At 49.4% G+C, this 25098-nt stretch overlaps 1 protein-coding gene across 3 annotated transcripts; it reads left to right on the top strand.

The window, feature by feature from the left end:
- Positions 1-140: 140 nt before the first annotated feature.
- On the top strand, positions 141-24050 carry LOC148884122 (electrogenic sodium bicarbonate cotransporter 1-like). Of its 3 annotated transcripts, none has more exons than XM_089020769.1 (26): positions 141-1082; positions 4692-4765; positions 5271-5441; positions 9142-9274; positions 9836-9996; positions 10077-10256; positions 10404-10478; positions 11219-11295; positions 11529-11686; positions 11766-11853; positions 12227-12381; positions 12455-12565; positions 14277-14451; positions 15247-15380; positions 16172-16434; positions 16521-16576; positions 16663-16848; positions 17734-17847; positions 17912-18073; positions 18144-18322; positions 18395-18467; positions 20178-20246; positions 20390-20563; positions 21900-22067; positions 22133-22226; positions 23547-24050. In XM_089020769.1, the coding sequence occupies exons 1-26, from the start codon at positions 1066-1068 to the stop codon at positions 23588-23590; spliced, it is 3291 nt and encodes a 1096-aa protein (XP_088876895.1). In that variant the 5' UTR covers positions 141-1065; the 3' UTR covers positions 23591-24050. The 3 variants fall into 3 exon arrangements, with proteins under 3 accessions (XP_088876895.1, XP_088876894.1, XP_088876896.1); XM_089020768.1 differs by lacking the exon at positions 23547-24050 and adding an exon at positions 22381-22753; XM_089020770.1 differs by lacking the exons at positions 10404-10478; positions 23547-24050 and adding an exon at positions 22381-22751.
- The last annotated feature ends 1048 nt before the right edge of the window (positions 24051-25098 follow it).

The following is a 25098-nucleotide window of genomic DNA, read 5'->3' as shown; positions in this document are numbered from 1 at the left end:
TGTGTCTTTTTATCATGTGTGTGTGTGTGTGTGTGTGTGTGTCTGTCATGAACTGAAATAGAATCTTCCATTCAATGCAGCATGGAGAAAGACAGAATTTGGAACAAAGTTAAACATGCATTATTTTTAACAAAAGTTATGCAATATGTCAGTATGTTTGTGCATATATGGTCTATATCAGGGGTGCAGACGACAGTGAGAGAGTTTCAACTTTGATAGATCAAAGACAGTGTATACTGCAAGGTTAAAATATCCCATCAATCACGCTCCACAAACAACCCGCGCAAGCCATCTGAACACTTGATGCAAAAAGCCATCAACCCAGCTTAACAGAAAACATTTGATGAGGAATTGGATGAAGTGATCACAGAGAAAGGACCTACAAGGGCTCATTCCTCTAGGTGGTGAAAGGTTACGTTCCTCAAGTCTTTAATGCTCATCAAAGCGGCCACTTCATTCCATCAAGCAACCATCACAAGGGTAAATAGCACGACTTTATTACACAGTACCGTTGATTTCTTTAACTATAATGCCATAGCACATTTATTATACATAAAATAAGATATTTTGTGTAGTTTTAAGGACTGGGAACGAATTATTTTCATTTTAATGGTTTCGTATGGGAAATTATTTTTTGGGATACACACTTTCGCCTAACACTGTGAACCAATTAAGTTTGTAAGCTAAGGTATCACTGTACACGTACACGCGCGCGTGTGCGCGTAAAGGTGGGGGAGTGACTCGGACGCCGCCCTCATCTGGGTGACGTCACCGAGGAGGAGGGAAGACACTTGCCTGTCCAAAGGAAGCCCCACCGACGGGGAGAACACGCGGCCGGCCGACACTTGAGTATTTTTTTTTTGCTGTGTGTGTGTGTGTGTGTGAATGGCGATGGGGAGGTGGGATCCCACGATGACTCCGGGGCGGCACCTGTGAGACACTTCCTCAACCTGAGCGACCTACCGGCTCAGACGCGCTTCCCAAGCCGGCCCGCAGTCACTGCCGCCCGGCTACACGTCGCCTCGTCGTCTCCCTCCACCGCCAAAGTTCGAGGAAGACGCGACCATGACTTCGGAGAAGAAGTAAGTCCGCCGGAACTTTTCTCAAAGTTTACCGCCCGTCGACTTTTTATTTTTTTGTGCGTGGGGGAGGCCGCTTAAAGTGATGACATGCTCTCTCAGGACTCGCTAATCGGTTTTGCGACGAGCTGTCGGCGTGCTTAAGGCGCCGTGGAAATGGGAACGCGCTCCTCCCCGAGTGGAGTGCGCTTTCCATGTCTACTGTAGTTTTTTTTTTTTGTTTTTTGTTCTTGAGAAAGTCTTCCTTGTGCGTTCAATTCAAAACCGCTTGAGTACCGCGAGTTAAGAGCTCGGCGCGCTTTAACGTGAATGTTGTGTCAAATGGCACCCATTTGGTATTTGACACCCTTGATATGCAGCTCAAGGTTCATGTACTTCTTTGCTCTTTGGCCTCATTAGTTGTTCGGTTCAGAGTACTGGCGCAATGACCAGAGCGCGCCGGTTGCTCATTCAGGAGGCCAAACTGCCCAGTTGACAACCGAGAGGGCCATTAAGGAAATCTCGATGTTAACTAGCCGTCGAGTTTTGTCACTCGAGTCGTCGTGGAACTCAAGTGGTCTTCAAGGGTCGCACACTTGCCGCACTCGTCCCACGCGGCGGGCCTCTTGGTTAATACGCACAAGTCAGTCGACTAGACTAGGAACACTTGTTTTGACTCGCTAGCAAGTGAATTTGGCACACTCGGGGAAGAAAGGGGTCTGACTACTAGTAGAACCGCATCTGCCGCGTGCTTGATTTGTCTCTCCGGTGAGAGTAGGTCACCCTCTACCCGTATGCCGGGATTGTCAGACTAGTGCAGGGGTCGGGAACATTTTTGACTAAGAGAGCCATAAAAGTAAAATATTTAGAAATGTTTTTCAGGGAGAGCCACACGCACGTGAGCGCGCGCGCACACGCAAACACGCGCGCGCGGCCACTTTTCAACAAAATGTCAGAATGCATTATTTAAAATAACTGTGATAGTACTCAGCGTTAACATGAATGGGTTTCCGTTCCTCGTGATTGGTGAAAATCCAGGCAAACGATGAGAATGAAATTCAACTTGCCGGTCCAGAGGCAAAGTTACTGCTAGCTAGCCCGCACACAGCTCATAAACTTCCACATTTGCTATCTGCAAAGTACTTCCCGCAGAAGTATATTGATGCTAACGTTAAGATGGGGCTTGTTAAAATGTCACTGACATTCGACTGTTTCATTGCAAATTAGAATCAGAACATTTTCTCTCCTCAAAGGCGAATGAATCCTCCGGTGCATTCAAGCTGAAGTGCACTCATTGGGCTCATTTAAAGGGCCGTTACCTGTCTCAACATGACGGCCGCTATCATCCAATCCAAATGGCGCTTTCGGCCAACCTAGGTCAGTGTCATCCAATCAAAATTGCGCTTTCCGCCAACTCCAGCCCCAACAGGAAATGAAAGGCGGACAAAAGGAGAATATGTATTTGGTTTTATCGGCGAGCCATATGCAATCATCAAAAGAGCCATAGGTTCCCGACCCCATTACTAGTGGGTCTGTCAGACGCAGTCGTTTTTACTTGGTGTTTTTCTCCTCTTCAGGCGAAGCACTTTGGCGTACAGGTGGCGTAGCGAGTTTGAGCAAGTGGGGCAAAAGTGTCCACTCATTGACAAGACAGCCCCACTTGTGCCATTTTAACAGTCACCTTATTCGCTTTTGCGGCGGCATGCCATGCAAAACCTTGTGGACGCAACTTTGGGCTCCAAATATTCGGGAGGGTCTCGCCTTGATGCATTTTGCGCCTTGAATAATCCCTCTGACGGCATCCATCAAAAAGCAAAGAGAGTAGGGATGTTATCGGCTGCGTGTCACGCCATCTCTGATCCTGGAGCTCATGATGATGATGACGATGATCATCCCCACTCCAAGAACAGGTCACAGAGTATTAAGATAAGATAAGATAAGATCAAAGGAAGATTTGTGCACTCTGCCGGCCGGGATCTTATCTGTCAGATGCGTTCAGCCGCAAAAAATGTGTGTGAGTGCATGTGAGAGAGGGCTTGAGCTTCTTTCAAAGAAGCGCGTGGGAGAGGAGCGTGCCTTTTTGGACTGGATAATCTTGGAGGTAAGTGTTTCACAAAGAGGTGGCTGACCAGTGTGTCGCACCAAGGTCTCCACAGTCCACCAGTGTGCCGGAATCTGATACCGCAATGAGAGAGCTGCCGTGTGCGTCTGTCTATTTATTTTTCCACGCACTTTTCCGCACAAGCGCCTTTTTCCGCGTACGAGCGTGGTTTTTTCCGCACGCGTGGCGTTTCAGCCCATTCCGGTCAATCCGGCCTGTCGGCCAGAAGTACTTTGCTGTGTTGTTCAGGCCGCAACCTGAGCCTCCCGCGGTTTCTCTCGGGGGGGTTAAAGGAGGAAGTAACGTATTGTTCTGAAGTGAACCAGGGGAGCCAGATCCGAACAAGGAGCCGGAAATGAGAGCCGGCTTTTTTTGTCCTCTAGTCCCCGCCCACAGTCTTCGGTTAAAGCCGCACGTGATTGGTCAATACCCGTGGTAGAGGAGGGAGGGGAGAATTACGGACACACGCAGCAGTGAGGAGAAGGGGGGGGGGGGGGGGGAGTTAGGGTAGACAGGTGGACAAATGTTATCACATTATGCTGTTATTATTATTCAATGATTATATTTTTTACTAGTTGCTATGATAGCATTATTAATATGAAAATCAAATTAGTGACAGCTGATCATCAGACCAGAGTCACCACAGTGAACGTGAAAGTTAAAATGGATGCTCTCTGTGCACATATAAATCAAGCAATATAAATACAAATATTTCATGTTGTGTATTTTTTACATGAGTAATTCATTTTTCACATAATTTTACATGATTTTTGGTAGTTAGTTAATTTAAGCAACGAAAAAAAACTGAGGAGCCATTTGGAAGTCAAATGAGCCGGATCTTTTTAGTGAGCGGAGCCAAAAGAGCCGGAATGCCCATGGAAGGAGGCTTTGGAGGCGGCGAGCGCGCCGGTCATCAAAATGTTGTTGTTTCCCAGATTTGAGCGGCGTGTCACTTTTCTTGGCCCCCTTTGGCATCTCGCGCTTTTTTGAGGGTGACTTTGCCACGGGCCATGATACTAAGACGATAGAGCTCCCTTGCAATGCGCCCTCAAGCATCCTGAGGCCCGATGTAAAGCGGAAAAGGGGGGGGGGGGGAGCTCAGGACGAGCAAGCGTCACAGGGAGGAGGAAGCCGCGGGCCTCCCAGAATGCGGCGAGCCACCTGCATTTTTCCATTTTTGCCAAAGGAATGTTGAAAGAGGAGTTTGCATGTTCTCCCTGGGGCCCGCGTGGGTTTTCTCCGGTTTCCTCCCACACTCCAAAAACATGCATGGCAGGTAGATTGAACACTCCAAATTGTCCACAGATGTGGGTGGAAGAGTGACATTTGTTTGTCTCTGGGTGCCCTGCGATTGGCTGGCAACCAATTCGGGGTGTCCCCCTGCCTCGTGCCCGAAGACAGCTGAGATAGGCTCCAGCAACCCCCGCGACCCTAATGAGGAAGAAGCGCTACGGAAAATGGATGGATGCATGAATGTTGAAAGGACAACAATGTTTCCGTCACCACGCCGTTTTGAAATTGTGTTTTTGCAGAGTGGAGGACGAGGCGGTCCTCGACCGGGGGGCGTCTTTCGTCAAGCACCTGTGCGATGAGGAGGAAGTGGAAGGTGAGCCCCCGTTTGACACCCCCCCACCACCGCTCTCCACGGTGTGGTCGATCATTCATGGAGACGCGGGACTTGTAACACTATTTTGGCCCCCAATTTGTCCTCCATTTTTGCCACCATTTTGGCCTCCAATTTTTTCGTCCGTTTTGGCCTCTGTTTCGGTCCTCCGTTTCGGTCCTCCGTTTCGCTCCTCTGTTTTGGCCTCCATTTTGACCCATTGGCCCAAGCGACTGAGACCAAGTCTCCGGGATTTTAGATTTATCCCTTGGTTGTTGGTGCACCTCGGCGGCAAAGTTTCCAGTTTGGTCACGCGCCGCAAAAGTTGGAGCTTGGCATTTTGAAGACTCGGCTGCCGTCGGACCTTGACGTCGAAGTGGACGTCCGCCTGACCATCCCTCCGAAGGAGTGGCCCGCTCCGGCGTTTGTTTCTGAGCGTTGGCAGATTTGTTCTGGGCTCCGGAATCGTCGTGATTGTGGAGGCGCTGACGCGCGCTTGTTTTTGCAGGTCACCACACGGTGTACATCGGCGTGCACGTCCCCAAGAGTTACCACCGGCGCCGCCGCCACCGCCGCAAGTCCAGCCACAAGGAAAGGCGCGAACGGGCCGATCACGCCGCCGATGGCTACAAGTCGGACGGCGACAACGCCGACGACGCCAGTCTCCTCAAGCCGCTCAGTAAGTCGCGCTCACCTTTTGCCTGTGCGGGAGTCAAAGGCCCACAATGTCGTCAAAGTGTTTGAAAAAGGCTCGGCATTGCCTTCCCCCTTGCCATCTTTATCTGCCAACGCCGGTGTTCATCTCAGATTTTGGTGGTGTTGTTATTTTGAAGCTTCGTTTGACAGGAAATGACACGCTGCGGTTTGGAGGTGCTCAACGGACGGTCGTTGGCGTGGTATCCAAACAACAGTGATAGTATCACCGTGGCAGGAAGTTTGTGTACTTTTAGAAAAGCCAGTGCAGATGAAGAAAGTGTTTTGGAAAAAGATGGGGGGAGGGGGGTTGTATTTATTTTTCTTTCTTTTAAAGGACAACCGACACCTCAGGACAGGTTGCGTCCATAATTTGTAAAATCACGTTCAAAATTGGATTGGATTGAATTGGATTTGCTTTTATTAGTCTCGCAGTGGAGAAATTTACATTTCACAGCAGCAAAGTGATGAAAGGAATGAAAGTAGAAAAACAAAATACATGAGCTGCTGGAAAGGCAGCCACTCTCGCGGCAAAATCAGAAGTCATTTGAACTTCTACTGAGCGTAATTTCCAAAGATACCACCGCATATAGCTCTATTTTACCTTTTAAGACTTGCGCTGAATATTCAGGAAGTCTTGTTTTTGAGTTGGTGACGAGTCCGTACGTGACGTCACTAAAGGACCTCCCTTGACCGTAAAAAAGACGCATTGTAGCGGTCCTTCCATCACGTCAATGTATTTTGCTGTATTTGTTTGGTCTGGGGACCTCGTGTTGCACCCAAAAGCCGCCAGAAGGCCAGAAGAGGGCATCCAAGCGCCATATAAGGAATTTATCAGCCTGTGTAAACGGTGATGGCCACAGGAGGTGAGAGATTTTCCCCCAATGTTGCCTCAAAATGGCACAAATACATTCTTGAATCGATTGCAAACTTGTATGCTTTCCTCTTCAGAACTATTTGAATCATATTCATAACTGGATGAGTAACAAGAAAGCATCTTCTCCGAATCTGAACACTCTGAAGCCATCGTTTTGATTCTGGAGCAAGGCAGTTTGTGACCCAAAGTGACGTCACGAACAAGGGGGTGGGACTTACTGAATGGCCCCCGTTCCGTGCTCATTTTGTGGCAGTTTTGGCACACTTGAACTCATTTTGGATTGGATTGGATATGCCTTTATTAGTCTCACAGTGGAGAAATTTACATTTCACAGCAGCAAAGTGATGAAAGTGATGTTTTTTAATTGGTGTTTTGCATTTGACTAAAATATCAGCCTGCGCGTTTTGGCTATTTTAGATGCTATCAAACGTTTTTCTGATGTCGGTTAGGAAACAAAAACATGGTGTCGCTTGTCTTTTCCATGTGCCTCAACTAAGTTTTGCATTTGGGATCCGCCCAATTTTTGGTTGTGTTTATTTTTAGCCGCCTAATGGATCCTAACTGTCAAAAGCATTCCATTCCAAATGTGAATTGGCCAAATGATCGGTGTTTTCCCCTCCGGCGCAGAGTGAAGCGGACGCTTTGGTTTTGCAAAACGCTCCTCGTGCGGCCATGACGCCACGGCGAGGCAGAGCTCCGGCCGGCATTCATTCCACCGGCAAAACAATGTCGCCCGCCGCAAGCCAACAAAGGAATGAAACTTGACCGGCGTGTCGTCTGTCCAACTGCAAACGAGCTCAAGTCCAAAGTTGGCACGCGTCCCCCCCACATCACCGTCACCCCCTTTCTGGTTGCCCCATTTTTTTTTCCCCGTCTGTCGGAGCCGCTTCACGGGATTGTGGTTACGTCTCGACCGGCGGCCTCGAACGAGAAGCCGCTTTCGTCTTTGTTTTGTAGGCGGCGCCTCGTGTGTGTGCGGGGGGGGGGGGGGGGCCTCGGCGCCTTCAAAGGTTGCTTTGTTCCGAGGAAACGTACCTGGCGGAAGCGGCTCGTCTCTTCATCTGTGAGGCAAGCGTGACGTCAAGCTTTTTATTTTCTGACGGGGACCTTTTTCCTTGACGGCGGCCTCGCTAAACGAAGTTGAAGCGCAGCGGCTCGGGATTACAAGCTCAGGCGGCCGTTGCGTAACGTTGCGGCCGCAGCGGCTCCTCGGGCTAATCTTCGCCGCGCCGGCTCACCCGACCGGTTCCGTCGACCGGTGCCGAAGACAAAAGCCGGCGGCACGTCACCCGGAGTCTTAGTCTTCCGCCGCTGGTCGGGAGCGGCGGGCGACACGCCCCGCTGACGTTGGCTTCTTCCGCTCAAGTCAACCTCTGGCGCGTCCGTGGTATGGGCTCGTCAAAATGGCCGTCGCTCCCATACACCCCCCCACCGGTGCGGGACTCCTGATGGTGTCCCCCGCCCTAGATGAGAATCAGAATCATCTTTATTGCCAAGTATGTAGAACACATACTGTTTAAATAAAGCAGGGGTCTCAAACTCAATTGAGCCGCCGGGGGCAGAGTGTGGGTGAGGCTGGGCCGCATCAGGATTTCCACAAGAAAAGCATAGATAAAACATTCCAATGTTCTCAAAATCTTTATTTTTAACACACACTAAAATGAATTACATGAAAAACAAAACAATTAACCAGCAATAAATAAATTAAATGATTATAATGATCATAAGGCAGATACAGACGACTGAGAAAACCACAGGAAACGTAATTATTTTAATAATGTTTCAACTGTCTGTATTAACAGTTCTTTAACCTTTAGCTTTCATAAATAAAATATTGAACATATACTGTCCTAAACATGGCTTCTCTTGCCTACTTGTTCAGCTTCACACACAAGTTTCATTCGTATCAATCATGCGGGCCGCACTAACATTAATCTTTCGTATTAAGGCGGGCCGCAAAATATTCTTTCGGGGGCCGCAGTTGGCCCGCGGGCCGCGAGTTTGAGACTTTGGTTTAAAGAGTTAATGGCTTGGGGGAAGAAGATGTTTAAATGTCTGCTGGATTTGGTGCGCGTGGATCGGTAGCGCCTGCCTGAGGGGAGTAGCTGGAAAAGGTGGTGGGCAGGGTGCGGAGGGTCCAGTAGGATTATCTGTGATTTTCCGCCGTCCTAACTGTCTGTATAAGTCGGATTTTGTCCATTTTTGTGGTGGCCCCGAACCGAACGGTGATGGAAGAACACATGCAGGATGGATTTGATGACAGCCGTGTCGAAATGTTGCAGCACCTCCTGTGGCAGGCCATGCTTCTTTAGCAGCCTCAGGAAGTACATTCTCTGTTGGGCCTTTTTCAGGATAGAGTTGGTGTTGACATCCACTTCATGTCCTGGGAGACTGTGATTCCCAGGAACTTGAAGGTCTCAACGGTTGACACCAGGCAGTTGGATAGTGTGAGGGGTAGCTGTGGTGATGGATGTTTCCTGAAGTCCACCATCATCTCAACTGTCTTGAGCGTGTTCAGCTCCAAGTTGTGACGGCTGCACCAGAGCTCCAGCTGCTCCACTTGTTGTCGGTACGCAGACTCGTCGCCGTCTTGGATGAGACCGATGACCGCGCTGTCGTCTGCGCACTTTATGAATTTGACAGCCGGGTGCGTTGAGGTGCAGTCGTTCGTGTAGCGAGAGAAGAGCAATGGAGAGAGGACGCATCCCTGCGGGGCTCCAGTGCTCGTGGTTCTTGTTGAGGATGATATGTTTCCCAGTCTGACCTGCTGAAGCGTCGCCATCAGACTTGCGCCATTCACTCTGTGCAGTTTCCCCGGCGGAGAGGATCCGCTTCATCTTGGGCGAGGAAGACGATGGCCCCCCTCCCCCTCAGCTCTTCACTGAGCTGGACGAGCTGCTGGCGGTCGATGGGCAGGAGATGGAGTGGAAGGAGACGGCCAGGTCAACAACACCTCCCTTCCACCCAAAAAGGACTCATTTTATCGATTAGCTGTCTAGCTAGTTATCGTTTAGCTATCTAGGTGGCTAGGTGGCTCTCTATTAGCGACAGTATCCTGTGACTGTAAAGTGACCTTGAGAGTTTTGAAAGGTGCTTATAAATCAAATGTATTATTATTATTATTATTATTGTATCTATTAGCTAGCTAGCTACCTTGCTATTTATTTTCTATCTATTAGCTGTCTAGCTGGCTTGCTAGCTATCTAGCTATGTAGCTAGCTATCGTTTAGCTATCTAGTGACTGTAAAGTGACCTTGAGAGTTTTGAAAGGTGCATCTAAATGAAATGTATTATTATTATTACTGTATCTATTAGATAGCTAGCTTTCTATCTATTTGAGTTACTTCCAGTTTGAGTGAACTCTGGCGCGTGTGGCTGCCGCTGCTCACCCACAGAAATTCTTATCCTGTAACGTGACCGAGAGTTTTGAAAGGCGTTTGTTTTTTTTTTAAACTTTGAAAGGCAATGTATTTTTATTATTATTATTAATATGCCCCCCCCAGATGGATCAAGTTTGAGGAGAAGGTGGAGAAGGGCGGCGAGCGCTGGAGTAAACCTCACGTGGCCACGTTGTCGCTGCACAGCTTGATGGAGCTCAAGGCGTGCATTGAGAAGGGCTCCATCCTGCTGGACCTGGAGGCCTCCACGCTGCCGCAAGTCGTCGGTACGCCGCCATTCGGGACGAGGAGGGGGGGGGGGGCGGGGTCTCTTTGCCGTCACCGTCTCTGTCTTCTCCCGCCACAGAGATGGTGACGGACAGCCAGATCGAGAGCGGACGGCTGAAGGCGGAGCTGAGGGAGCGGGTGGTGTACACGCTCCTGCGCAAGCATCGGCACCAGACCAAGAAATCCAACCTGCGCTCGCTCGCCGACATCGGCAAAAGCGTCTCCAGCGCCAGCCGCCTTTTTTCCAGCCAGGAGAACGGTATTCCTTTTTGGACTTTCTCGCCCGCGGAAGAGCTTCCCTTTCCTTTCCTTTCCTTTCCTCCCTCCCGCCTTCCGTTTCATCTTCACGCTAACGACTCGCTCTCCTTTCCCGCCGTCTTCCCGCTTGCCGATTTCCGGGTCAAAGCGCGCCACCTCGCCGAGCCGCCGCAGCCGGAAGACCCCTGCGAGGTGCTGAGGAGAGCCAGCACGGGATTCCTCTGTAAGTCCGGTCGGGGCTCGCCCGTCCCCCTCCCCCCTCCCCGTGGTGGAAAAAGTCGCCCGCGGGACCCGTCGGTCTTGACGGTCCGCTTGAAAGAAAAGGGGGCTGACCTGCGCTCGAGCCCCTCTCGCTGACCACGAGGAGGATTTTCATTCCTGTTTGTCGGGGTTGATTGCGTCTTCTGAGAAGACGGGATTTGCTTCAAAGCGACGCGGCCGTGCGCCAATGCTAGCGCTAATCAAGACCGACGGCTTTGGCCAAGCGCCACAACGCTCTTTCTCAGAAGTGGCCGAGGGGGCGCCAGGCCGCCTCGGCCAACGCCCCCCCCCCCCATCCCGGGAGGCTCTCATCCTCCGCTTTCTGGCTTTGGGGTTGTCTCCGCATTGTGCTTTGTGCTTCCAGTTACGGGCGACTTGATGGTGTCTCCGCAGGGTTTAGTGTGTGTATGTGTGTATATATATATATATATATATATATATATATGTATATATATATATATATATATATATATATATATGTATGTATGTATGTGTGTGTGTGTGTGTGTGTGTGTGTATATACGTATGTGTGTATGTATGTAAAAACTGTGTGTGTGTGTGTGTGTGTGTGTGTGTGTGTGTGTGTGTGTGTGTGTGTGTGTGTGTGTGTGTGTGTGTGTGTGTGTGTGTGTGTGTGTGTGTGCCCCCCGCCCCTTTTTTCCCCCCACTTTTTTTCTCATTTGTCATCCCTGGCGTCGGCAGGGAGCCCCACCACGGCGCACCGCACCCTGACCTCCGCCAGTTTGAGCGACTTCTCCGACAAGCCGGAGAAGGAACAGGTAAGCCCCGCCCGGGTGGCCTTTGGTTTTCATCTCACGCGGCGTCCCCAACCGACGCGGGACACGCTTGGCGAGACCGCGTCTCCCAGAGGGAAGAGCGGGCTTCCCTGCCAAAGCCGCTGCTGCCGTCACCCCATGTGGCCTTGGCGTTCCGCGTGGACCTCCAGCGGCGGAAACTCGCCAGGAGTGAAAAGGGTTTATTTTTTTCCTCCCCCTCCCCCGCTGGGTCACAGCTGAAAAACAAGTTCATGAAGAAGCTCCCCCGCGACGCCGAGGCCTCCAACGTGCTGGTGGGCGAGGTGGACTTCTTGGAGACGCCCTTTGCGGCCTTCGTCCGCCTGCAGCAGGCCGTCATGCTGGGCGCGCTCACCGAGGTCCCGGTTCCCACCAGGTAGGTCCAAAGGTGACCCCCCCCCCCGTGCCCAAAAGGCTCTGGGGGGGTATCGCCAACGCTGCGTTCCGCGCTCCAGGTTCCTCTTTGTTTTGCTGGGCCCAAAAGGAAAAGCAAAGTCCTACCACGAGATTGGAAGAGCCATCGCCACGCTGATGTCTGACGAGGTTTGTGGTTTGTTTTTTGGTGCTACGTATGAATAAAGGGGGGGGGGGGGGGCCTTCCAATTGCAACAATCTCACAAAAACTCTTCAGTCACGAGTGTGCACGTACGTACCCGAGCCAAGATGCTGGCAGTGTTGTGGCTGCGTCTGTATCCTGCCGGGAATGTTGACCCCCACTTGTGTCAACATGGCAGCACAGGAAGCGTTTTCCCAGGATTTCCTCATGTTAAACTTTAGCCCCACGCCAGAGCTTGACTTGACGCGTGAGCTCGGCCGGCGCCGCCGCCCCTTCCTGGAACGCTCGAGCGACAGACAGACGGAGTGAGAAATTTACAGCCGTGTTTTTTCCCAACGTGCCCTCCGACCCCCACACCAGGTGTTCCACGACATCGCCTACAAGGCCAAGAGCCGGCAGGACCTGCTGGCCGGCATCGAGGAGTTCCTGGACGAAGTCATCGTGCTGCCCCCCGGCGAGTGGGACCCCGACATCAGGATCGAACCGCCAAAGACGCTGCCGTCTTCGGACAAGAGGTGGGCGCCCGGGGCTTTTTTTCTTCTTGTGTTCCGGTTGGCTGTTTGAAACCAAAATGGGCGGGGCCTCCAGAAAGAACCAGTTTGCCGAGTCCCCGCCCCTGAACGGCGAGGCGCCCCTTGAGCCGGGTCACGGTGGGGGCGGAGGTCACCAAGTCGGCGAGGAGCTGCAGTGCACCAGAAGGTAAGCCAAACAAAAAAGATACATTGGTACCTCAGTTTACGGCAGGGGTGTCAAAGTCATTTTTTGCCGCGAGCCACATTGTAGTTCTGGTTTCCTCTCGAGGGCCGTGATGAATTTGGGGAAGCCATTAGAATGTTTAAATCCCTTCAAATATTACATATAGAGCACACAGCAAATTAATGAATAACTGGTTTTCAAATCTGAAGTCAAGAATAATGACTTTTATTGTGGTTGACATCCAAAAATAGGACATTTTGGCTCAGATTTTAGCAATCATCATGGAATTTAACAAGTTTGATTTGCTTTCGCCGGCCGAAAAAAATGATGTGGCGGGCCGGATTTGGCCCGCAGGCCTTGACTTTGACACCTGTGCTTTACGGACTTCATTGGTTCCCAGAAAGTGTGTGTAAGGCGAAAAGCCAATCAATTATTTCTCATAAGAAACCCTTAAAAATTAGACTAATCCGTTCCCAAGTCCCCGTAAAACATCATTTTCTACTAAATAAGCCTTAAAACTACACAAAATATACCTAATTTTATGTATCATAAATGTGATATTGTATTGTAAGAAATAAAATGTACTGTATAATAAAGTCGTTTTATTGACCTTTGTAATAATATTAATAATAATAATTTTATTTCAAGCGCCTCTCAAGGACACTAGTCACAGACAAGCGTGGATACATTAATAAATAAAATACAATCATAAATAAAATACAATTCTAAATAGGAACAAGAGATAGAGCTACACAGAAAATGCCATTTTCAATCGGTGGCTTTTGAGATGGGATTTGAAGGTGCATGGGAAGAGAAGCCATGTTTTGAATGTTCGGAGGAAGTGAGTTCCAGAGTTTGGGGGCAGAGCAGCTGAAAGCTCTGTCCCCAAACGGGCGGGGGGCACACAAAGGTGGAGGGTGGAGGAGGATCTGAAGGAATGAGAGGGAATAGAAATTTGAAGAAGTTCAGATAGGTATGGGGGCAAAGGTTATGGATAGCTTTAAATGTATAATATAATATAAATGCATTTGTCATGGTCGTTGTCAATTTAGTTTTTTTGACTTCAAGACGGCGCCGCGAGAGTGGCTGCCTTTCCAGCAGCTCATGTATTTTGTTTTTTTACTTTCATTCCTTTCATCACTTTGCTGCTGTGAAATGTAAATTTCTCCACTGCGAGACTAATAAAGGCATATCCAATCCAATCCAATGGATGACGAACTTCCAGGTTGCCTCTTGATGATATCCGAGTGAAGTTGCCGTGTTTTCTCGGCCATAATACCCTCACTCACACTGTCCCCTGCTAGCTGCTTTTCATTAATCAAAATCAACATATTTTTTTCTTTTGTGTCCTCTTCGGCTTAACACTAGCCTGTGGTGGGGTCTTTTTCAGTCCCAAAAAAGTCGCAGTACTCCACTCGATAACAAATCGCGTCTGCACTGAGTGCACTCAAAAAAGTGGGTGTGCAAACATGCTTTTCGAACGTGTGGTTTGGTGTTCATCCACCGAAAACTAGTTTGCCAGCCACCGGGGCGCCGTGCGGTTTGGTTCGTCCGCCGAAAACTAGTTCATATGCCAAGATTATATTTTCGCAAATTTATTGCTCGTCAGGCGAAACGTTCGTAAGTCGAGGTATGGCTGTATCTCCAATGATGATTTTGGGGAAAGATATAAAAGGATCCGTGCGGTGTGTGCGGTTGCTTTTTTTTGGGTCAGGTTCTGCGGTGGCCTGATGCTGGACGTGAAGCGCAAGTTGCCGTTCTTTGCCAGCGATTTCTACGACGCGCTCCACATTCAGTCGCTATCCACCATTTTGTTCATCTACCTGGGCACGGTCACCAACGCCATCACCTTCGGGGGGCTGCTGGGGGATGCCACTGAAAGCATGCAGGTACAACACACGGGGGCACGCTAACCAGACACCCAACGGGGGGGGGGGGGCGCACGCGGAAGCAGAATGCTGGATTGAAATGGCAAGATTGGAAACAAATGTGTCAGATGAGTTATTGGCATTGAAAATGAAAGGACTTCTTTCAAGACCCCCCCCCCCCCCCCCCCCCCCCCCGCGCATGTGCTCAGGCACGCATCCGCTCTGTGCACGGCGGCGTCCTCTCGCATGTGGCGAGAGGATTTGAGTTTGCCGCAAATAACCGCGCGTCCAGATTACGTGCCGGCTTGGTCATGCAGCCCATCCCCCCCCCCCCTCCCGCCTTTCCACTGACCTGACCTCTACGCACGCACACCCTCTTTCCTAGAGCGGAGGTGAATCCCCGACCCGAGGTGATCTCTCTTCCGAAGAGAAGAGATCCGGCGATGGTCAAAGTCAAATATGGCTCATCTCATCAGGCAGAAAAGCGGACACGAGCGTCTTGCGAGGGGGGAGGGGGACGGAGGGAGGGGGGGGGGGGTGATTGAGGTACCCTCAGCTACGTTCTCAGAAATGTCTTTCATTCTAACCCCTCCCCCTTCTCGTCACTGCTGCCCGTGTCTGTATTCCCCCTTCCTCCTCTACCACGGATCTTGGCCAATGACGTGCGGCTTTAACCGAAAACTGGTGGGAAAAAAAGTTGGCTCGCATTTCCGGTTCCTGCTTGGGAGCCGGCTCTCTTCGTTCACGTCAGAGAACCGCTCGTTCGCGAACCACACTTCACTCGAGCCTACTGACAAGACGCAAACTGTGCGACAGGGCGTGTTGGAGAGCTTTTTGGGCACGGCTCTGACGGGCTCGGTCTTCTGCTTGCTTGCCGGTCAGCCCCTTACCATCCTCAGCAGCACCGGACCTGTGCTGGTCTTTGAGCGGCTCCTCTTCAACTTCAGCAAGTCAGTCAGTCCTCAGCTTGATTGGATGATGATGATGATGATGATGATGATGATGATGGTGGTGTGCCGGGCGCCTCAAAAAGGAAAAGCAAATGTCCGTCCTCGCAATTGTTTGTCATCACAGTCGCGGTGCCGCTTTACGCTTTGAGGGTCGTTTCGCATCTTTTTGGACTTTGGGGTGGTGTCCTTTTGTTTCATCCTTTAAAAACTGGGTCTCATTTGACATGAAGTCAAATTGAACGTCTCCAGTGCATTTTGGACCATTTCACCAAAGCTGTGTCGGGCTACTTTAGCAAAGGCCCTAATAATAATAATAATACATTTCCTTTATAAATGCCTTTCAAAACTCTCAAGGACACTTTACAGTCACAGGATATTTTTTCTGCGGGTGAGCAGCGGCAGCCACACGCGCCAGCGTTCACTCAACCCGGAAGTAACATAAAGTGAAAAAAAAAAAAAGCTAAATCACAAATATGTGTACCCTCTCTGTGACATGACGCAGTTCCAGATGAAAGAGGAGAGGATCAAAGCGTCATTTTCAACAGTGGATCAGGGACGTCGTAGTAGAATGTGCACGTCTACTCCAAGCTAAATGTCAAAGCAAACCCGCAGCTAGCACGTAGCATCCATTGAAAAAGTCCATCCCGATCATCGGACGATGAAAGAAACGGAGCTGGAAGCGGTCGACGGGCCGATGCAAAGAAAAGAGGGCGCGCTCGTGCGTGGGCGGGGGGGGGGGACGGGAAAGGCGGCGCCACGCAGATGCCCCACGCGGCCTCTTTTGCGAGCAGGGACAACGGCTTTGACTACCTGGAGTTGCGTCTGTGGATCGGCTTGTGGTCGGGTGTCTTCTGCCTGATGCTGGTGGCGAGCGACGCCAGCTTCCTGGTGCAGTACTTCACGCGCTTCACCGAGGAAGGCTTCTCGGCGCTCATCAGCTTCATCTTCATCTACGACGCCTTCAAGAAGATGATCAAGCTGGCACGCGCCAATCCCATCAACGCGCGCTATCGGGCCGACCTGCTCCCGCGCTACGACTGCGGCTGCGAGCCCGGTGAGAGCCGTTCGGATGAGGTGGCGGCGGGGCCGGCCGATCGTCGCCGGCCTGACGACTGTGCCCTCCCCTTCCCCCCCCCCAAGGCAATTCCACGGGCCTCCTCGGCGACCCCGCGGCCTGGACAAACGATTCGGCCCTGGTAGGCGGCCTCCCCCGCCCCGCTCGGCTCGGCTCGGGACGGGCCATTATCTTACTTAACCTCAGCCGTTTGTCTCCCGTCGCCAGGCGGAGAATGCCACCTGGGCGTCGCTCAGCCGCAGCCAGTGCGTCCGGTACGGCGGCAGGCTGGTGGGCGAGGCCTGCGACTACGTGCCCGACATCGCCCTCATGTCCTTCATCCTGTTCTTCGGCACCTACGCCTGCTCCACCGCGCTCAAGAAGTTCAAGGGCAGCCGCTTCTTTCCCACCAAGGTGGGTCGGCGCCTCCGAAGCGGACGGACGGACGGACGGACGGCGGGGCCCCGTGCGGTCCAGGCGCAACTCGCACTTTATTTATCATAACAGTGTTTGAAAGAACGACGTACAACTTTAACGTCGGCCGTGCAACTTTCAAAACGTCTCGGTGGCCGACAACACTAATTTTAATCAAACGTTTGTTTGTTTTATTCAATCAAGCAAAATCTGGACGAAAATTGCCAAACCGACGTTCGTTTGGCCGTTTGCATACTCGGCACAGCGGCCAATCAAAAGCCGCTTTCGTGCTTTGGACGATACCGTGACTGTAAAGTGTACGTGAGAGTTTTGAAAGGCGCTTAGTCCGCGTGGCTTTTAGCAGACAACGCAACGCAAACATTGCATTGTGCGCCATGACGACAAACGACAACTGGAGCAAAATCTTCAGCCAGGGAGATTTACCATCAATTAAGCAAGGGAGCGTTTGTGCTAGGTACTTCCTTAATGTAAAAAAAAATCCTTTATACTTCGCAACAATGTTTTTTTTTTTTTGCGAGTAGTCGTCTTATTGTGAAAAATGAGGCAGGCAACTTTATGGCCGGGCGTGCAACTTTTCAGTGTTGTCTGCCCTGCTAACTTTTTGTCATGAGTTTCAGACACCGCATTTAATTTCAAGGCGTCACTTTACAGTCACGGGATTTTTTTTGTGCGTGTGAGCAGCGGCAGCCATTCTCGTCAGCGTTCACTCTACCTGAAAGTAACAGCAGAAAAGTTATGAAAGGAAAATAACTGACAACACAGAACCACAAAGGGTCATTGATTCTTCAGCACTTGCTGTACCCTCTTTGTGACATGAAGCAGTTGTAGCTGAAAGAGGAGAGGATGACTTTGTCTCCTGGCCAGGTACGGAAGCTGATCAGCGACTTTGCCATCGTCTTGGCCATCCTTCTCTTCTGCGGCGTGGACGCCCTGGTGGGCGTGGACACCCCCAAGCTGATCGTACCCGGTCAATTCAAGGTAGCCGGCGGCGTCGCTTGCGTTCTCCGGGCGACGCCCTTTGGTCAGCCGTTGTCGTCCGCAGCCCACCAGTCCGTCGCGCGGCTGGTTCATCCCCCCCTTTGGGGCGAACCCCTGGTGGGTGTACCTGGCCGCCGCCCTCCCCGCCTTGCTGGTCACCATCCTGATCTTCATGGACCAGCAGATCACGGCGGTCATCGTCAACAGGAAGGAGCACAAGCTCAAGGTGACGCGCCCCCCGTGCCCCGGTGACCCATCCCCCCCCCCGGTCCTACACGAGCTCTGGGCTCCCGCAGAAAGGCGCCGGCTACCACCTTGACCTGTTGTGGGTGGCGCTGCTGATGGTGGTGTGCTCCTTCATGGGCCTGCCGTGGTACGTGGCAGCCACCGTCATCTCCATCGCGCACATCGACTCGCTCAAGATGGAGACGGAGACGTCGGCGCCCGGAGAGCAGCCCAAGTTCCTGGGCGTCAGGTAGCGTCCCGCCATCCGCGCCTCCGCCTTTCCCCGACGGACATTTTCACCACTTTGTTCCCTTCATTTCAGGGAGCAGAGAGTCACCGGGATCACGGTTTTCATCCTGACCGGCCTGTCCGTCCTCATGGCCCCTGTCCTCAAGGTAACTTGCCAATTAAAAACCACCACCACCACCACGACGACAACTTGACGTTTGTCGGGCTTGTGAACAACAATTGGAGCCACGAGCAAATTTATTTCCACCCCTCCGGAGGCCTTAATGGCCCGCGCCAGTTTGCACTTTAATTCTCCCACACAAATATGAAGGAGGAGGCCTTCTGGCAGCCTGTCCTCCCCCCAACCCCCATCAACAATCCAAGGCTGACTATTGAGCTAGCTATCTAGTAGCTGGCTGGCTATTTAGCTAGCTAGCTATTAACTGTTTGGCTATTTAGCTAGCTATCTGGCTGGCTATCTAGCGAGCTATCTAGCCAGCCAGCTGTTGGCTGGCTGGCTGTCTAGCTAGCTATCTATTAGCTATCTATTATCTAGTTTAGTGATTTTCTCCCACTGTGCCGAGAGATCATCAGGTGTGCCGTGAGAAACTATCATGCCCCTTTTTCAAATTTAAAATTCAACAAACATTTATTAATCATGTTTTGCTAATATTATGTCATTGTCCTATATCCGTGCTGAAAAGACTGGGAGGGTAATTTAATATCCGTCCTGTGGCAACACGTCACTAATTGCCTCTTTCCTGCGAGAAGGTTCGAGGTCTTCCTCAAAAAAATTACAATGTAAAAAAAAACGTGCCCTGGTTCAAAAAAGGTTGAAAAACACCGATCTAGTTAGCTCGCTTTCTATTATTTGAGTTACTTCTGGGTTGAGTGAACGCAGGCGCGTGTGGCTGCCGCTGCTCACCCGCAGAAAAACTTATTCTGACTGTAAAGTGACCTTAAAAGTTTGGAAAGGCGCGTATCAATGAAATGTATTATTATTACGCTCGCGTCTTTCTAACTGCAGTCACTACCACCCCCTGGTGGACAAACGCGCGCATTGCTTCAAATTTGCATGCATTCAGCCGGGTTAGCCGAATGTATTTCTTGGCTTGTTCGTTACTTTCTAGTGACGTCATATCGTCTTCCACGATGTAAAATAAAGTATATTCAGACGATACATTGTATTATAGAGGTGAGAAGCCCCATAACGCGCATCCTCTTGGAGTGATCTATTGATGATATTTGCCCCTCGACGGCCGCCATACCGCGGCACCGGTGCCAATCGTACGCGCTGACAATGGCCGATAAATGAAACTCCAGTACTGCTCGGACACTTAATAATAATAATAATAATAATAATACTTGATAGTTTTAGGGAGACATACGTACTTTGGTCAACAAATACAAAGTGAAGGCCGACTCGCCGGTAAATCGGGTGTGTCAGTGCACAACGTCCCGAGGAAAAACAAAACAAAAACATGAAGACTATTTCAAATGAAGCCCCTCTGACCGAAATTAAGAACAAAATGGATTAATAAATTCTTACTTGTAGCTGTTTAGTTCGCTGAAGAAGCATCTTGGATAAGAAGCGAAACGTCCGACACCTTCAAATTTGTACAGATGACGGCTGAAGAAAGCGTTTCATCGATGGACCACTCCTGTACGACTGAGAGCTTACACAGACGTAGATTAATAAATGTTTTGGGTTGTTACCTGTACGACTGAGAGCTTACACAGACGTAGATTAATAAATGTTTTGGGTTTTGTGTGTGTGTGTGTGTGTGTAATGGAGACATCTGTTTTGGTAATCGTGTGCTGCTTCTACTCGATTAAATTCGCGCGCGTGTGTGTGTGTGTTTGTGTGTGTGTGTTAGTTCATCCCCATGCCGGTGCTGTACGGTGTCTTCCTCTACATGGGCGTGGCCTCGCTCAACGGCGTCCAGGTGAGTTGATGGCGTCAACGGGTCGATTGCAATTTTTCTCTTTTGGCGCGAGCGCCCAAGATGACTTGAGATGTTTTGAGTGTCGAAATGTGTTGCCCTTTTTCTTGTTTTGTGTCTTTGCCGTACGGCGGCGGCGCCGCTAGTTCATGGACCGTCTGCAGCTGCTGCTGATGCCCGCCAAGCACCAGCCGGACCTGATCTACCTGCGCCACGTGCCCCAGCGCCGCATCCACCTGTTCACCTTCATCCAGGCCCTGTGCCTGGCCCTCCTCTGGGCGCTCAAGTCCACCGTGGCCGCCATCATCTTCCCCGTCATGGTGAGCCGGCGGCATTTGGCAATTTTGGATTGAAAGGCCCTCTCTCGTGAGAAATTGGCAAGGAGAGTGATGCCGAAATTCGTTTGAACGTGTCGTCACAAAGTGTGTGGTGTCACGACCGCTCCACGTCATCGCTTTGTGGGATCCCGTCATTCCCGCCTCCATCGCGGCTTCAGGCTTTGTTGCTCGGTTGTCTTCATTCTGGGTGCAATTTCGCTTTTGTCCAAGTAGCGGCGCTACACGTCTACGTGACAATAATAATAATTATAATAAATGTCATTTATAAGTGACTTTCAAAACTCTGAAGGACACTTTACAGTCACAGGATATTTTTTTCTGCGGGTGAGCAACGGCAGCCACACGCGCCAGCGTTCACTCAACCCGGAAGTAACAAAGTTTAAAAAAAAATAAACAATAAAAATAATGATAAATATATGACAACACAATGACAGAGTCATTCATTCTCTTCTCGAGAGAGAGAGAGTGAGACCTTTGCCGGCGAGATGTGAATATAGGTAGATCCGATATTTAGAGGTGTGTGTTTGTGGCTGCGCAATAATAATAATAATAACATTAATAATAAGAATACATTTCATTTATAAGCGCCTTTCACAACTCTCAAGGTCACTTTACAGTCACAGGATCAGTTTTCCTGTGGGTGAGCAGCGGCAGCCACATGCGCCAGTGTTCACTCAACACAACTCGAATAGATAGAAAGTAGTTAGCTGGCTAGCTAATCGATAACTAATAGCTAGCTAGCCAGGTTGCTAGCTAGATAATAATAATAAATTTCATTTATAAGCGCCAGAATGTAGATAATAATAATAATAATAATACAAACAATTTCTAATTGCCTTTCAAAACTCTCAAGGACACTTTACAGTCACGGGATAAGAACTTTTTATATTTTTGTGCGGGTGAGCAGCGGCAGCCATTCGCGCCAGCGTTCACTTTACCCGGGAGTAACACAGCAGCAAAGTTATGAAAGGAAGATAAAAGGACAGAAAGAAGTAGAAAAACAAAATACCGGAGCTGCTGTAAAGGCAGCCGCTTGAAGTAAAAAAACACCAAAGTCAATCAATCAATAGGGATACTATAATGACTGAAAAGGGGAGAGACGATGTCGGCCCAGGAGAGTTTTTTCCCCTCGAGTGGATTGAAAGGCACAAACGCTGGAGGCATCTTCCTCGGAGCCCGAAGTTTTGCTTGCTTGCTTGTCTTCCCTCCGTGAGTGGAGCGGAAGGCGACCTTTCTTTTGTGGTTTTGCCATCCGGCCATTGCACGGACAGTTGAGGAAAGAAGCTTGAGTCGATGTCACGCGGCCTTTTTGCCTTAGATCCTGGCGCTGGTGGCGGTGCGCAAGGCCATGGACTACGTGTTCTCGCAGCACGACCTCGGCTACCTGGACGACGTCATTCCTGAGAAGGACAAGAAGAAGAAGGAGGACGACAAGAAGAAGAAGCAGCACAAGAAGAAGGGCAGCATCGACTCAGAGAATGACTTTGTAGGTGCCATCGCCCGTGCTCCTTTGCGGATGTCACGCCTTTCATGTTGTCCCTCCTCCGACAGTCCGACTTTCCCTACCGGGACAATATTCCCGCCATCAAAATCGCCATGGAGACCATGGAGAAGAAGCCCGCGTCGGGACACCAGTCTTTGGCTCGTGAGTACCGGCCACGCTTGGCTCTTCTTGGGGCTTGTCGCTGCTCCCCTTCGACCGCCCGGGACAAAAATCGCTCGCGTCTTTTTCAGACCAAAATAAGCAGACAAAACCAAATACGTATTCTCGCTTTTTCGCTCTTCATTTCCTGTTTCAGCGTGCGTTGGCGGAAAGCGCCATTTTGATTGGGTGATCTTGACTTAGGTGCCGTTGATGTCGAAACAGGTAAACGCCCCCTTTAAGTAAAAAGAAAAAACAATCAAATTGATTCGCCTTTGTGGAGAGCACAGGTTGTAATTTGATAGATTCTAATTTGCAATGTAACAATCGCATCGATGAAACTCATGCTAACGTTAGCATCAATATACTAGTGTGAGAGGCTGCAGAAAGCAAGCGTGCAAGCTCATGAGCAGTGTGCAGGCAAGCTAGCAGTAAACTTGTGTATGTACACGGCAAATTGACTTTAATTCCGATACTTTGGCTGGATTTTTACCAATCGTGAGGAACAGAAAAGCATTCATATTCATGGTGAGTATTATCTCAAAGTTATTTTAAATAATACATTCTGACATTTTGATGAAATCACATTAATATGTATGTATGTATATATATATATATATATATATATATATATATATATATATATATATATATATATATATATATATATATATATGTATGTATGTATATGTACAGTAAAGTCTCGTTATATCGATATCGGTTATATGGATAGTACCGCTTATTACGATACTATTTCTATGCACGCAAGGAGAAAATTACATGCGCGCAGGGTTTTTCCGACTCCCGAGAATATTGATATAACGAGACTTTACTGTATATATATATATATATATATATATATATATATATATATATATATATATATGTGTGTGTGTGTGTGTGTGTGTGTGTGTGGGGGGGGGGGGGGGTGCAGACTTTTTTTTCCTCATTTGTCATTCTCATCCCTGATTTGCTCAATCCTTGGCGAGCTCCTTGACCACAAAAGATCGATTCTGTTGCCGATCCCGCCGGTCCAAACGGCTGAGCGTCCAAAATTGAAAATCCATTTAGATGGATGGAGAATTTTCCATGAAAATGTTGCCCTCTATTCATTGGGGAAGCCATGTTGCTTTTGGGATGAAAAAAACAGCACCGACGCGAGTGCTGGCTGGAATGAAAACCAAATGGGCTTTGGTTGGCAAAATGTACATCGGGGGCACCGCGCCGGCCGTTTGGCGTGCCGACGAGGCGCAAAGGGGCCACGGAAATGGTCTGGGACGTTTTGAGGCTGACGTTGACGCGGCTCTCCCGATTCCGTCGCAGGAGGCGCGTCGCGGCCCGGCCCGGGCGCACATTCGCCATGCTGAGCGCCGCCCGGAGTCCGCCGAGTACGCCAGCGGGCCGGAGTGCCTGCGGCCGGCCTTTATCCATTTTTCTTCTGCTGGCCCGCCCGCCCTCCAGCCGGGAGAGAGGCCCCTCCCCCAAAGGTCCGGATCCACGGCGACCGCGCTCGCTTCTGGGAAAAGACCGATGTGTGAAACCAGAGCTGCTGAATACTTTTGCTTCTCCCCTCACACACACAGCCATTCGTAAGCAATTGTCTAGAATCAGAATTTTTTTTGTTATTGTGGCACGATTTTGTTTTCATGATCATTTCACGGAGTTTTATTTCATTGTACGGATAAAAGATAATTTATTTGCTTATATGAATCACCAGATTGTTTATGCCATTCACCAATCTAATACACAAAGAATGTTTACTTTTCAATGAAATCTGATGATACTTGAGCATACAGACGTTTTATAAATCATCCAACTGACCAAAAAGTTGTTATTCTGCTTGACTGGTCTTATTTCTGCCCAGTATTGATTTGACCTTTGCTCGCCCTCCAAGCTCTCCAAAAATATGGTCGTGCGGGGCTGATTTCTTCCAAAGAATGTCGTCCTGAGGGTGTCGGTCGTCTCCCAACGTCTCTTCAAAACACCTCCTTTGGATTTGGATTCTTTTCCAAAATCGACAACATTAGATTTTCCTCGAAACTTGCTTGAAAAGCATTCTTTTTTCTTTGTTGGCCCCCTACCCCCGTTTTCATATACGTATGCAGGGATGACAACTTTTCGCCGATCGGGGGATTTCCCACTTTTTCAGACCAAATGGCCAGATAAAACTAAATAGTATGTATTCTCGCTTTTTGGCCGTTCATTTCTTGTTTCGGCTTGTTGGCGGAATGAGCGATTTTGATTGGATGATAGTAACGCAGGTTGGCCGAAAGCGGCATTTTGATTGGATGATCTTGATTTGGTGTCGAAACAGGTAAACGCCCCCTTTAGTTAGTCTGTTTTTAAATCTTCAATGGATTTCATACATGTAGTTGAATGGTTCTCATTACATCATGTATATATATATACAGTAAAGTCTCGTTATATCGATATTCAAGGGAGTCCGAAAAAATATCCATATAACCGGGACTATCGATATATCCGACCATGTTTGCATGTAATTTTCTCCGTGCGTGCATAGAAATAGTATCGATATAACCGGGACTATCGATATATCCGATATCGATATAACGAGACTTTACTGTGTATATATATATATATATATATATATATATATATATAAAACGTCGGATTTACAACCAAGTTCCGTTCATAAGTCAAATTGGTCGTAAGTCGAAATCCATTCAAAGTGTTTAATAGAGACTCGAAGGCTAAATGACTGGCAAACTCCTCCCTCTGAAATAGGGTCTGGGGGTCGTGGTTGTAAGTATTATATATAGTACGTACGTGCACACACACGCACGTTTTTCTCATTTGTTATTCTCATCATTGTGTATTTGATGTCATTTTATTTTGGTGAAACGACAGGAAACTA

This window comes from Hippocampus bargibanti, linkage group LG18 (assembly GCF_051943395.1).
Source record: "Hippocampus bargibanti isolate YZ-2025 linkage group LG18, ASM5194339v1, whole genome shotgun sequence".
NCBI lineage: Eukaryota > Metazoa > Chordata > Actinopteri > Syngnathiformes > Syngnathidae > Hippocampus > Hippocampus bargibanti.
Note: the sequence above shows the minus strand (reverse complement) of the source record. Positions and strands in the feature narration are given on the sequence as shown.

Bases quoted from the DNA above. Each gene is read 5' to 3' on its own strand.
- LOC148884122 (XM_089020768.1), top strand. The intron at 5,442-9,141 runs GTAAGTCGCGCT...CACTCTGTGCAG, and splicing joins CAGTCTCCTCAAGCCGCTCA to TTTCCCCGGCGGAGAGGATC. The intron at 16,849-17,733 runs GTGGGTCGGCGC...TCTCCTGGCCAG, and splicing joins GCCGCTTCTTTCCCACCAAG to GTACGGAAGCTGATCAGCGA.